The 14941-nt window shown below is 40.8% G+C and overlaps 1 protein-coding gene across 7 annotated transcripts in view; it reads right to left on the reverse strand.

The window, feature by feature from the left end:
* The window catches only part of sdk2b (sidekick cell adhesion molecule 2b), a 237988-nt gene that overhangs the window by 3544 nt on the left and 219503 nt on the right, over positions 1–14941 (reverse strand). For 2 of the 7 annotated variants that reach the window (XM_061755551.1, XM_061755558.1), the window contains 8 exons: positions 14392–14529; positions 12584–12796; positions 12382–12507; positions 9517–9681; positions 8798–8938; positions 7538–7697; positions 5692–5821; positions 876–932 (listed from right to left, as the gene is read on the reverse strand). In XM_061755551.1, the coding sequence (XP_061611535.1) occupies positions 876–932; positions 5692–5821; positions 7538–7697; positions 8798–8938; positions 9517–9681; positions 12382–12507; positions 12584–12796; positions 14392–14529 (1130 nt within the window). The remainder of the gene's footprint in view (positions 1–875; positions 933–5691; positions 5822–7537; positions 7698–8797; positions 8939–9516; positions 9682–12381; positions 12508–12583; positions 12797–14391; positions 14530–14941) is intronic. The other 5 variants (XM_061755553.1, XM_061755552.1, XM_061755556.1 and 2 more) reach the window with 5 other exon arrangements.

The raw sequence follows: 14941 nt of genomic DNA on the forward strand, positions 1-14941 counted from the left end.
CATGGGAAGGCGGTGATGTCACGTTGAAGTGATTAGCGACACTACAACTAAAGATGAATTATTGGAGCCCTCGTTTGAAGCACAATCAAATAATACAAACATGCACATCGTGGGTGCTTTCACAACTAGCGACGGACCCATTTGGACTCTGTTTCGGTACAGCCTACATGTGATAGCTGTCATTGTGAGCCTAAACGACTACTTTTTGGTATTCTGGGATGCCTTGTAAGCGCTAGCCTCTTCGGCTAACAGTGAGGCTTTACTGATAGGCTCCTAAAGCAAACTACAGACTGCCTGCAAAAAGATTAGGCTTACAGCAGTCATGTCTGTGGCTTACCATGTGAGCAGTTCGAACCCGCTTAGTGGTCATCATTAATATTATTGTCTTGTTCAGATGTCGTCTCGTAAAATTACAACTTTTATTTGCATAGAGTGAACCATCTTCCTGTTTACATTCTTACTACTAATGACAGAAGAGAGCGATGTCACGTGGTTCGTTGTGACGCGTTCTTGGCATACTTGGAATTTTTACAGTGTGAACCCAAACCAAACCAAGGACATTGTCCACAGAAAGCGTACAAGACATGTGAAAGCACCCTTAAAACACACCACAATGGACACCAACAACGATCAGAGATGGTCAAAGCATGAGTGATTACGATGGCTGAAGCGTGCATTGAAAACAGATGTAAAAAGCAAACACAAGATGGCTTCCGACACGCTAAGCGACTGCATCGTCGTTCAGGATCTTTGTAGCCGCACCAGGTCGGTGCACAAAAGAAGTAGTCTGTAATTGGATGGGAACTAGCAAGAGGAACCGGTCTGCTACAAACAGAATCGAACAAACAAAAGCAGGCAGCTGACAGGAACCTCACCAAATGCAGTGGAAGTGTATGTAGACCACCTGTTCCGTATGAAAACACCAGCGCCTCCTATGGGTGAACAGAACAGTTTTTTTTTCTTTTCTTTTTTCTTTTTATACAGCACATCACCATATAGACAGAAGGACACAGAAACATGGACCAACATCCCTTGTCCACTATTAACCAAAAAATAGCTCTTATTTTCACCTTTCATCATTTTATTTTACAAATATTTCTGTCGGTGTCTGTCGGAATTGGTGAAGCAGCATGTGGCTCATTACCCAAGCTTAATTTTGTACCGTCTGTTCTCTGTAAACAATTCTGTTTCTGAAAACCAGGCGGCTCGTGTTTCGTAAAAGCGTTTGCTGTTGACATCTATCTGAAGCTTAATCGTACCTCAAATTTTGGCTTGCAACACAAAGCAAAAACAATCGACTGAGACTCAGATCGTAACTCAGAAAACCCGTGAATTGGTGAAAGTCAAGTTACCACTGTATAGGCAGTTATGAACATTTTGGGGGATGCATCAATTACATTTTTTTTCCCCGCTATTTGTGGCGGGGCTCTGGCCCTATTACTGTACACTGCATTCCGATTCTTCTGCTCTGTACAATCTCTCTTCTATCTTGCCAGTAATAAATTATCAGGACAACTGTGGTTCAACACTGTTTTTCCAGTTTTTATCACATTCACGTCCAATCTGATTGTCGTTAGCAGCTTGTAAACACTCGAGGCCAGACAGCGTTCTGGGACATTCGCGCCGTGCCTACCGGCGTTGCGACCGCACAATGGCAACTTCAAGACACTTGAAGAGAATTAACACAGGAAAACACACCACTTCTAAGCATGTCAATGGGAATCACTTGGAGTGATCTAGATGATACATTCTGCAGGGCAGCGCTCACTATGAAGCACCTCCTTGCTAAACTCGTTAGCAGCTAATTAGTGGCGTGCGAGAAACCAACTCACCAAGGGAGCCGCTGCAGTCGTCAGTGTCGATTGTCAAACACGCATTTTTACATGGTTACAGTGTTAAACGAAGAGGGGAATGATTGAGATATAGTATCATTAGTAGGTGCTAGCCTATTTCTGTTATTAGCATTTTCAAGGTCCACCTAAATGTGGGGTTGGCAACATATGGCCTGCAGGCAACTTTCGGCCCAATCCACTCTTTAATCTGGCCCACTGGGCAGTTGCATTGTTAAATCCTGCAATATTCTTGTCCAAAAATAGGTTAATTAAAATATTTTTTTTTCATCCATGTGGTTTACTGATCTATTGTAGGGCGGCATGGTGGACGAGTTGTTAGCATATCTGCCTCACAGTTCCGAGGTTGGGGGTTGGAATGCCTGCTTTTGCATGTAAAATGCTCTTGTGCCACCATATTTGCACCACGCATACGAGACAGACAGGCGATGCTAAATTCCAAAGAAACCATCATGGGCTGTGGGTGCATCATGGTGGCAAGGTTTGATGACTCGCCATAAAACACAAACTTCTAGTCACTCAACCACAAGAAGGATTTATTTTTTTTATTTTAAAATGTCAGCTTGGTGAAGCCAATTTGAAGAAACAAAACCCAAAAAAAAAACAGTAGGCATGTCTCTCATGAGTACATCAATGAAAAATCTCAAGAATGCAAACTCCAAAAAACAGAGAAAGTCTGCCATGTTGCTTTCCAGCAGTCATTTCAGTATTATCTCGGCCATTTCCCCGGGTCCTTAAAAAGCAAACTGGTCTGAGATTTCATGCGATGGAAACCCAACTACGTTTAGTTGACAGGCGGGCAAAGCTATATTATGGGGAAAAAAATGCAGCTTTGGTCATTGCATGTGGATAAAGCTTGGCAGCAAAATTTGATGACTCACCATAAAACACAAAAATCTACTCATGCAAACACAAGATTTGTTTGGAAAATTCCACCACCCAGGGCTGTTTGACTTGATAATATACCTCAAGAACACGTGCTCCTCAAAACATGAGAAGTTCGCTATGTTGGTTTAATCATTTTTGCCAATTCCAGGGGTCTTTCAAAAGTAAACTTGTCCAAGAGGTTTTGTGCAATGGCTAACAAATTTTAACCATATACTATACAGATGGACAACGCAAAATGTTGTTATTGCGTGAGGGCAGAGCAAGGTGCCAAAGTTTGAGGATTCCCCATAAAAAAAAAAAAAAGCTCTAACAACCACAAGAATTGAAATTCAGGCCAGTATTCCGGAGCTAGTTCCACACTTAACATTAAATTTGGTAGGTAGGTCTATCATGTGTTGATCCACTAAAGTCTCAAGCAGCCATGCCTGGAAACACACAGGAAGTCTTAAATGTTGCCTTAAAGCAGGCATTTTAGGGTCATTTGACAATCCAGGGATATTTTAAAGACAAACTTGTTCTAGAATCTTTTTTCTGATCGCACCCGAATTTGGACCACGTATGAGTCTAAATTGCAAACAATTCAAGTTTTTGCTGTTGTGTGTGGGTGGAGCGACTTTGTAAACCCAGCACGGCTCCCAACTTTGGCAGTCCCCCTGAGAGTCGTTGCAGTTGGAACAGCCGTGATCTGGCAACCGGCACCTCCCCCCTATCTCATCCCAAAATTACCAGAGTGGGTCAATCCTTTGTCTTGCCGTGTTATGGATTATAGAGGAGCATGTGGGGGGTTGTTGTCATACTTGTTTTGTGAACACAGCAGGGGTCCCCCAGAAGCCAAAGCAGTACATTGGGGTATTTTTTTAGGAAGAGCAATTCACCCTGGGATGTATCATAATGACAGATTACATCAAGGGGGGTGGGACCATTTACTTGATCTTGGCACAAACATGACAGACAGTAATTCTCATTAAAGTGAATCTTTGCATGATCTACTGTGTGTGACTCAGAAGTGAGACCATCTCTATTTGCTTCACGGCAAAGGCAAAAGCTCATGTCTAAAAAAGGCAAAAAAGTGTCAAACGCGTTGGTAGAAGCAGGATTTTAAAGACGACACTTCCTTGGAGAACGCAGCTTGAGAGACCCTCAAAGACCATTGTGGGGATTTTGGATACACAGAGTGCAAAAAGCAGGAATGTCAGCCAGCTGGTGAAACGTTGAGGGAACGTTATTGAGCGGCGAAAGCCCCTTTCCGAGGAGATTCATTGCGGTGAAAACTGAGAAGCCCATTGAAAGGAGGGGGTGAGGGTGGGTGGTTTGAGGAGATGATAGAGGATTTTGGGGGGGCTGTGGAGTTCATATGAGGAATGTTTAGTTGACAGACAGTCAACAGATAATTCGGGAATGAGCTGGAGTAAATGAAAGGCAACGTTCAAGGTTGTCTGGAACAAAGGGAATTCTTCCATTTTGACCCTTCTCACTTGGCTGGTACATAAACCAGACCGCGAGACGTTTCACCACACGGAGGAAATAGAGAGCGAGAGAGGGCCTGACATAAACAAGAACACATATGCATAAAAGACATCCGGGAATAAAATGTTCCCAAACAATACAAGAGACACATGTCGATGGGAAATGGGAATAACGAGAGCGAGGTCCAATCTGGACTCGATGGCCACTCTGGCTCAGCAAACGGAAAAGGCTGAAAATTCCAGCCATGGTTGAGGAAGAACAGCCAACACACTGAGCCCGTGTCCACACGTAGGCGGGTAGTTGAAAGAAAAAAAAAAAAAGGAAAATTGCAAACTCACAGACTTGAAAAAATATGAATATGCTGTGACAGGCCTGTAGTTGGCGATGTCACTTTGTAAAGAAACACGACAGGTCAAATTCCAAAATCAGCTTTTGAACACCCTAAAATTTGACATACAGTATGACTATTGGACACCTGAGTCTCCTCACTACAATTTTTGTTTTCGTTTTCATTGTAAATGCTCTAGCTAATATTAACATTTTTAGACTCACACAAAACGGTAAAAACTTTTAAAGTTAAAAACTTGTCATACAAACAGATCTACTACAAATCTTTGTCGAAAGTTGTAGAAGTCCGTACAGAAATGCAATTGCAGGCCATTGAGTGGAAAAAGATGAAACCCCCTAAAAAATAGCAGATTCAGACCGAAATGTTGGGTGAAAGATTTTGGTTGACCTTACAAGCAATTAGCAAGTGCTAATTGCCAGAATAATAATCAGAATTTAGGAGGGGCGAACAAAAAGCAAAACTTGTAAAAAATAATTTCATTATTAATTGCTTTTTCTGTAAGAGATTGGGAAATCAATCGATTGAAGCAGAAATGTTATTTTTGTGAAAAAAAAATTGTGATTTTTATTTTCAGGCCATATTGCGCTGCCCTAGTTTGAACTAATTAACAATCCAATCACAAAACCTAGCAAAAACGAAATTGGTGTCGTTGTGCGATAGTGTCCTTGTATTTACTTGGTATCAGATCGATACCAAACCTTGCAGTATCAGACGCCATAGTGACATAATTAGCTATTATAAGAAAGACAGACATTTGAATAGGGTCAGTTTCAAGGAGATTATGTTGCACAGGGGTTTTGGAAAGCTTTCACCATACAGGAGTTTTCAAAATAAGATGGCAGAATTTCCAAAGCATGGGGATAAAATGTTTTTCAAACTACCCGTGCTCGTGTGGACTCTTGCTCATTAAAAAATGTATATGCAGTAGGAAATTGAGTGGATCCGTTGGCCAGTGTCCAGTGTCTGTGATCGCTGTTGGCCAAGTGCATGAACACGCGTTGAATGACATAAATGCCACAAAATACTGCAGAGGTGACAATGCAAAGTGGAGTGTGCACACACGGACATGATGAAAGACGTTTCCCCTCTAACATGAATATATATTTTAAAAAGATGGATCGTTTATTGCTAGCGTACCTGCGAGTCAGAGATTTCGGAGGGTTTCTCGGTCAGGCTGTTGCTTTCCACAGGGATCAAGTCGTTGTACTTTGTGCTCATGTCCTCGTCCGAGTAGTTTAAACTGCCTGGACTCGGCCTGGGAGGAGACCTGCATTAAAAAAAAAAACAGGAAAACAATCACTCATTTGTTACCAATTTAATACTTGGTTATCATCATAAACAGGATTTGGAGTTCAACCAATGAGATGGTATCGCAAACTAGGTCCTTGATGGATGACTTTGAAAGGCTTTATGTTGCACATCATTTTGTTTTCATAGCATTGTAACAAAAAAAGGATGTTACATAGATAAGACATTAAGTTAATTTTAAAACTCCATTACACAACTAAAAAGGTCATTAAATAGAAAAATCCCATTCATGAATTAAAAATTCCAATAAATGAACAATAATTATAAATTAATATAAATTATTATAATTAAAAATAAAGAAAATATTTCATTAAAAAATCCATTCAGTCAAACTTCCCAAATAAAAATTAAATAGAGCAATTTATAATTAAAAATACAATTGAATTGAAGCAATTATAAATGATTTAAATTTAAACTGTTAAATAAAGTCATCTATTAAATAACGAATACATTTTTTAAAATTAAAAAACAATCAGACCAATCAAAAATGCCATTCATGAATCAATAATTAAATTATTCAATATTCCATGAAATGATCAAACATACAATGAATCAAAATACCATTAAATAATCCATTCATCCATTTTCGACACCACTTATCTTCATACTAAAATTAATTAAATAAAATGAATACAATATCAATCAAATGACACAATTACAAAATACCATTAAATAAAAAATGTCATTCAATAATTAAAAAGGTCGTGAAATGCATATCATGAAATAAATGGTTATTCTATATTACACACTGTAATCAATTAGTGACAATGTAATAAATGATTTAATATTAATGAATTAATTCATATTTAAATCTATTTAATTGCCTTTAATACTAGTACAGACTGCCACCCAGAAGAAGTGCATTTGATTTTGTTTTTTATAAACATAGTGGAGTGAATGAGAGTGGGAAGAAAAGCCTCCTTCATACCCTCCGGTGGTCCTGCTAAACAAACCTAACCCCCGCCCCCTTCTCAGTCTTTGACACGTGTTGACTTTCCGGCTGCATGTGGAGCTGCTGCACATTAAAAAAAATACAATTAGAAAAAAAAAAAAAGACACCGACAACATTTTCTAATATTTAAATATTTCCAAAAGCACGTGGAAAAAATGGGAAAGCCCATGGCCGTAATCAGTTCAAGTAGAATACACGTTGAAATAAGTCTAAACTGAGACTTCCCTCTGTTCGTTTAAATGATCAATTTTCTTATTAATATTGTAAACAAGTTCATATTACTTATATTTAGTAGGTACTGGACATCAATCATATTTGAATGTACAGCTCTGTGTTTTGGACCTATCGAGCGCTTTGCAGCAATCCTACTTGATGATAAATCTAAACTATAAAATAAGATGTGGGCAAACATTCACAAAGCAATGAGATGTCGAGTTAAATAAGTTAAATAAATAAAAAAAAATAAATAAAAGTGAACTTCCCTTGGCGTTTGAACCCCGCACTAATCGGAAGAAAATCAGCCGTAAACACTGCGGCCTTTCCGACACGGCTCGGAATTAGCCGGACTACGGTGGGATTAGGCAGCTTGTTTGAATTGTGATCAGGCGGATAAGGCGGCCCGGCGGGCATGAGGGTCTTTGGTATTCTGAGAGCCGAGATCAAGACGTGGCATTAATCTATAATCGCCGGGGATTTGGAAGTGCCGTTGCATCATAGGCTGACCTGGTGTAGACGCCGTTCTTCCGGCAGAAAGAGTTCTTGACAGACAGCCGTCGGTTGTTGAGCTCAAGGGCGGGGAAGCGGCCCTCGTCCAGGCTAACCATGTCGCCGTGCGTCAGCGCGTTGCAGTTGGCGTTGTTACCTGCGCACACATACAGAGACACTGTGTGACCAGAGGACACCGTTAGAGATGTTGTCTTCTTTAGTGCAAGAAAAAGGTGACATTGTATAGAGCAGAGGCACAGAATGCAGTATGTCACGCAAAACAAAATTGAGCCACCACGTGATCAAAGCAACTAATTGTTACAATTATTTGGAACATACATGAATTGCCTTGGATAATGAGCCACATGCTGCTTGACCAGGATCCAAGATTATCTGGTCAAATGTAGCAGCCTGTTTTAAAACATTTCCACCACAATAATACAGTATTTGCATAGATAACATACATCTCATTATATTAAAATATGGTAGAAATTTATATTTAATACATAATGATAATAATGAATATGAATTCAACATTTATTGTATGAAATAATTGATAATTATAATTTAATTATAAATAAAATGAATTACTGCTTTAATCCATCCATTTTCTGAGCCGTTTATCCTCACTAGGGTAGCGGGAATACTGCTTTACTGCTTTAATATTACAATTAATTAAAATTACATGTATTTTATTATAATTTTTTTTATACCTCATCACTGATTGGCCTGACTCATCTGTCCATTCTAAAAACTATATGTGGTCCTTGAGCGCAAAGTTTGTCCACTCCTGTGTTAGAGGTTAAAAACATTCTTGGCGAGCGGGATGAGGGGTGGTTGCTCCGTGGTCGCTCTGGGGCGACTCGAGGTCAACTGGCGGTTACACACAAGTATGTGAAATTTTTTTTAACCCGAAGCCTGACACGGAGGCGTTTGTGTCAGGAGTGAGAAGGACCACTCTTGTTTTTCCACTGTTAGTCAAATAGATGAGCAGTAAGTGACCCTTCAGGGGCAACCCCCCTACCCCCGCCTCCCAAAGCGCTGAGCGAGGCGAAACACACACGATTGTCAATGGACGAGTCCCGACCTTGCTCGACTGTGTCTTTTCACCAACAGCTGTTTTGGGACGGATTTACAGAGGAGTTAAGTACTCGTTAAATCAAAACAACATAATTTCCGAGGACAAAAACGCCAGATTCATCCGCCGTGGGCTTGGAAAGTTAAAATGAATAAAAAAACAAATCGTCATAAAACAACGCGGCTACAGGCGGGCCTCACCTGATTCTGACTTCTTTGCATACTTTTTGCTTTGTCCTCGGATGATGAGGATGAAGACCAGCAGGAGGATGAAGATGAGCCCCACGAGGGCCACCACCACCAAGAACCACCACTCCTCGTAGAAGGGGGGCACTTTTTGGGCTGGGTTTAAAAAAACAATTAAAAAAAACAACGACAAACAGATGTTTTATTCTATACTAGGTGCTTTTGTCCAGATGCAGGAGTCTTGACATTAAAGTGTGCATCAGTCACAACAGTGGACAGCTGTTCAAAAGCTTTTTTTTTCTATATACAGGAGTCAAAGTTGTACATCAGTTACTACAGTGGACATCTGTTTAAAAGCAGTTGTCTCATCAGCCATTTATTCAAACGATGCTTTTGTCTATGTGCAGAAGAGTTGACGTCAGTGTTGTGCATCAGTCACTACAGTGGACATCTATTCAAAAGCTTGCTATATGGAAGAGTCTTGTTGTCAAAAGTTGTGCAAGTTGTGAATCAGTCACTATTACATATTCTTCAAGGTGTATGAATCTTGACATCAATATCAGGCTCCAGTCACTATAGTGGACGTTATAGTATGTCATCCCATACAGTGTTACTTACTGGTCCGATGTTGTTACTCCTCCTCGAAACACAGATCCCGTCCACTGTAGCGACTGATGCATGACATGGACATCAAGACACACGTATATGGAAGAAAGGACTAAATGGACACCCACCGGATATGGAGGGAGTGGGAAGGCTGGGTGAGCCGTAGCCGTAATCGTTGACGCCAATCACCCGGAAGTCGTAGCTGACGCCCTGCTTCAGGATGTCCATGTTGAACGTGTGCGACGTCACTTCCTTGGGGATGTCCTTGATCAGGATGTCCCACAAGCCCTCATCTGCAAAGTCAAAACAAATAGTGTCCTTGTTAACATTTGCATGGAAACATGAAAATCCTTTTTATATTATTTATGTATTGCAATTACAGTTAGTAAAGACAGTTTAATCTTGTAAATTTTAAGTGGGGTTTCAAAATATGGTTTGTAGCCTGGGTTAGGGTTTGTCATAGGGGTTGCAAATCATTGTTTTAAGCCAGTGTCATGGTTTTAAACAAGGGTTAAGGTTTCAAATTAGGGTTTCAAGTATGGGTGTGGGTTTGTCTTTTGACCTCGTGGAGATCCTGAAAGTGGCTGTCAACCCCTTTCCTTGCTCTTCCTTCATCCCATGTTCTTTCCTTCCTGGCATCATTCCTTCCTTCCTTTCACACCACCCCTGATCCCTCCGTTCTTTCTTTCCTGCCTTCTTTCTTTCATACAATCCCTCCTCCCTTCCTTGTTTCCTTCCAGTCTCCATTCTTTTCATTCCAAATGTTTCAATCTTTCCTTTCTACATTCCAGATTCCCCCTTCCCTTCCTTCCAGCCATTATTCCTTTCTTCAATCCTTCCTCTCACTCTTCCTTCTTTCCTTCCTTTGTTTCATCCTTCCTTCATCCTTCTTTCCTTCCATCATTTCTCTCTCCCTTCCTTCAGTCCATACCATTCTTGATTCCTTCCTTTTCTCATTAATTCCTTCCTTTCTTTTGTACCACTCCATTTCACCTTTCTTCACTTCCTTTAATACCACCCATCCACCCTTACCCGCCTCCTATCTACCATCCTTCCTTCCTCCCGTTCTTCCTTTCATATAATTAAAAAATATGCATACCTATTTTTGGCTCACCCTGTATCTAGTGTTTATTTCATAATGAAGGTATATTATATTTATCTACAAATAGTTCGATCTAGGAAGTGCCTGCCTACCCATCAAATGTGAACTAAAACAACTAAGTAAATTGTTTGTTTTGTGTTAATTTCTATAAATGTGTCTAATCAGAATTTGTCCAAAGCATTGGTGGAGAAACTCTGAGGGGTGGTTATTATGTAAATTAACCCCACTGTTAAATAACAGTGAGGCAGAAGTGCAGAACAGCTCACATGCTGCACATTTCAGAAATAGGCAGATAATGTAAGTAAAAATGTAATTGGTTGTTTAATTTCACACGATGCGTAAGCAGAGACTCCAGAGACCCAACTGCTGTATTTGTATACAAACATTAAAAAGCCAGTTTTCCATAATATGTCTTCTTTAAGATTAACTGTGAGCGATCGATTACTTTTGCGCGGCCATATTTCACCTTTGGAAGTGCTGCCAGAGCATTAATTACACGCCTCTACTGCTGCTTGTAAACACCACGCTAACTCTTAATGTGCCACGCACGCACTACAAGCAAACACACCGTAGCTCATTTGTCACAACGCAGTAAATACTGGTAAACATCCAAAAGTTGTCTTTAGCGGTTTGCAAGGAGAGGAGACATTGCACAGCGGACAGAATGCAGCACACAAGGCCTTCTGACCAGCACGGCGGCTGCTATCACACTAAGCAAGAGCGCAAACATCTGGTTGCTGATGACGACTTGGAACGTTACAGAATCAACCGTGGGCAATGTGCCACATGCTGCTTCACCTAGTCTAAAGACCTGTACACTATACTAGCTACAGAAATGACAGACTTTCTGAGAATTACCAAAGCGAGCTACTCCATGCAATCAGATAACACATTTGTCTTTAGACTTGGTGAAGTAGCATGTTATTTTTCCATTAATTTTTACATATGTACAATGCCTCCCCTTTCTTCCCTGCCTGGGAAGTAATGAGTCTTATGGCAACACAGTGATGATGTTTTGTAATGGAAATTTACCAGAGGGCAGCTGCTACATGGGATCAGCATGTGGCTCATTACACAAGGTTATTTTTTTAAAGCCCGGTTCAACGTAGCAACAACAGACAATTGTTGTTTGTGATTGAGAGGTGGCTGATGTAATAAAGATGATGTAATTTAAGCTTGATGATTACTTTAATTTCATTTAAGATCCTGAGTCCTCGTATATACTGCACTCTGAGAATCTGTGCTCTATCCAATTCCATCCCTTTCTTGCAAATAAATAAACTGCGGGGTAGTGTGCCAATTTCTATAGGACAACTCCTAAAAAACACTGATAAGGTTCGTAATGGAAATGTACCAGAGGTAAGCCGCTGCAAATGCGATCAGATACGAATGTCTTGGTGAAGCAGCATTTGGCTCATTGGCCAAGTTTATTTTTGTAGCTTAACACTTAATAGTAGGTTTGCGATCCCGAGGAGGCTCGTGTTTCATATGAGGTGTGATGACCTGCTGCATTCCGTCTATGCTTCTGCTATATGAAATTTCTCTCATTTCTTGCAAGAAATAAACTAAAAAGACAACTTGACAACGTAGCTTGCTTGTCACAATGCTTGGAAGCCAGGGGAGACTCTGACTAATATATTTGTGGACAAAAGTATTGACGAGGCAGCACCTAATCAGTCGGGGTTTGGAAAAGACTCCTCCATCTTGGTGGCATATGGCATCAAACCATTCGTCACCCTGCCACGCTCCATCAATCAAAAACTGACACTGATTGTCCGCACTGATCAATAAGCTATTAAAAAGACCCCGGACGGCGGTCGGGCAGCAGATGGTGACACATTACACCTCTTTCCGCCCCTGAACGAGTTAACTTATATCCCACCACACTCACCAGAAGGCCTAGCCTCGATGACGTAGCGTGTAATCGGAGCGCGACCCGAGTCCCCGCTGGTCCAGTGGATGGTCAGTGCTGAGCCGTAGCGAGTGATAAAGGGGTCCCCTGGGGGTCCCGGGGCTCCTGGGAACCAATCACAAAACCATTCAAGCATTTCAAACCGCGTTAAAAAAAAATCTAAATCCTCTGCGTCTGCTACCTTCCCCGGGGCCGGTGGTGATGTTAGCCTCCACCTCGGGCCCGTACACGAACGTCTTGGCTCGGATGCGGAAGTTGTAAGTGACGCCGTCGGCCAAGTCCTTGAGCTTGAGCCAGAGGGGGCTGCCGCCCTTCACGTCGACCATGACAGTCCGACTGACGCCTGGGGGGGAGGAGGGGGAGTGGAGACAGTCGGCACAGGCCATGGAAGACTCTGCGCAAACATACCACGTTTACAGCACTTCTTACACAGGCCAGACAATGCAATGCAGTTAGTCAGTAGCATATGCAAAGAGACCATATGAGGAAATACAAGGGTTAGATTTGTGCTAAAAACAACAACACACAACTTTGAATGTTTGTGGTAGATGACCACAATGTACAGTGTCCCACCAGGCATTGGGATTTTCAATAGCAGGAACTGTTCCTAGGACATCAGGCCAAAGAGGAAAGTACACAGGAAGCATGAGTAACTAAATGTTACTGTTACTGAAAGTACTTTTTGATCAAAATGCTTTTTAGAGTAGGGAATCCCAAATGATGGCATGATTAAACATAGTGCCTTTATTGGCTATAAACCTCAGGCGGGTGGGTGCATGAGATTAAAAGTGTAATGGCAGTCTGGTGCAATAATTTAGCTTTTTTTTTATTGCCATGATTAAGCATGACATAGAACTGTGTCCCTATAATGTAACAAAAATATTTCCATTTATTTACTGTATTAATTAGATAAGAAATACATAAAAAATACACATTTCTCCATAAAGATTTACATCTTGGTAACTTTTTTGTTGGCATGATGATCAAAAACTTGCTTTGTTTTTGTTTGCATGACTAAACTGGATGCCCTTATTGCAGGACTATGGCCATGTGTCATATGTTTTGTTTCAAAACTAGGTGGCACGGTGGGCGACTGGTTAGAGCGTCAGCCTCACAGTTCTGAGGATCCGGGTTCAATCCCCGGCCCCGCCTGTTTGCATGTTCTCCCCGTGCCTGTGTGGGTTTTCTCCGGGCACTCCGGTTTCCTCCCACATCCCAAAAACATGCATGAATTGGAGACTCTAAATTGCCCGTAGGCATGACTGTGAGTGCGAATGGTTGTTTGTTCCTATGTGCCCTGCGATTGGCAGACAACCAGTTCAGGGTGTACCCCGCCTCCTACCCGATGACAGCTGGGATAGGCTCCAGCACGCCTGCGACCCTAGTGAGGAGAAGCGGCTCAGAAAATGGATGGATGGATGGATATTTCAAAACTACTTGGGGAAAAATTATAAAAAATAGAATTAAAAAAAATAACATTGTTTTTTTTTATTGGCGTGATTAAAAAGGATGTTTTCATATAATGTTAAACAAAATAACTATCGTATTAAATTTGAACTAAGAATCACTAAAAATCACTATGGTAGCTTTCTTGTTGGCATGATTAAACAGGATGCCTAAACTAGCTATACAGTAAATTGTGGTAGGTGCTGAAACATCCCTCCGGGTGGGAGCATGGTATTAAATGTACATATATATATATATATATATATATGTACATTTATATATATATATATATAGATATATATATATATATATATATATACACACACACACACACACACACACATACATACATACACACACACACTCTCTCTCTCTCTATCTGGACAAAATGACATTATGGTAGCTATTGGGCTACAATGCCTTAAATCCAATCTACCAGAGTGGCATACAATCCAAACTCTAGCGGTTAAAGGTGTTATTATTTGGTAATCCAAGCAATGACCACGGGGTTAAGTGGTAAGGAGAGGAAGGAGGAGACTTTACCGTCAATGGGCGTACAGGGCTCATAGACCAGGCGGTAGCCTTCGATGATGCCGTTGGGCAGGGCCGGCTCGCCCCACGACACGTTGACAGAGGAGGTGGTGAGCTCGCTGAAGTGGATGAAGCTGGGGGCGCTGGGGGCTGAAACATAGTGTTGTACATACGGTTGCTATGAACAAGTGTAGGGAGCGGGAAAAAATGATCTGAAAAAAATTCATATTAAACAAAACATATTTCATCATGGTAGCTTTTGGGACATGACATCATAAATGTAAATTGTCAATTGTCAAAAAGTGTCTAATATTTAAGTATTCATTAAAAAAAAAAGGAAACGATAAAAATGGAGTATGACTCCAGAACCCAATTCAGATTACTCTCCTTCCACTTTTGTATTTTTTTATTTTACTTATTGTAATTCACATTTACAGTACCATTTAATTACTGTCATAAAAACACAGTAACACCTAGTTAAAAGTAATATACAGTTTTGGTAATGTAAAGTTTAATTACAGTACCTTATGGCCAAAAGTGTTAGTTAGTGTAAAAACCCTAT

This window comes from Phyllopteryx taeniolatus, chromosome 19 (genome assembly GCF_024500385.1).
Source record: "Phyllopteryx taeniolatus isolate TA_2022b chromosome 19, UOR_Ptae_1.2, whole genome shotgun sequence".
Lineage (NCBI taxonomy): Eukaryota > Metazoa > Chordata > Actinopteri > Syngnathiformes > Syngnathidae > Phyllopteryx > Phyllopteryx taeniolatus.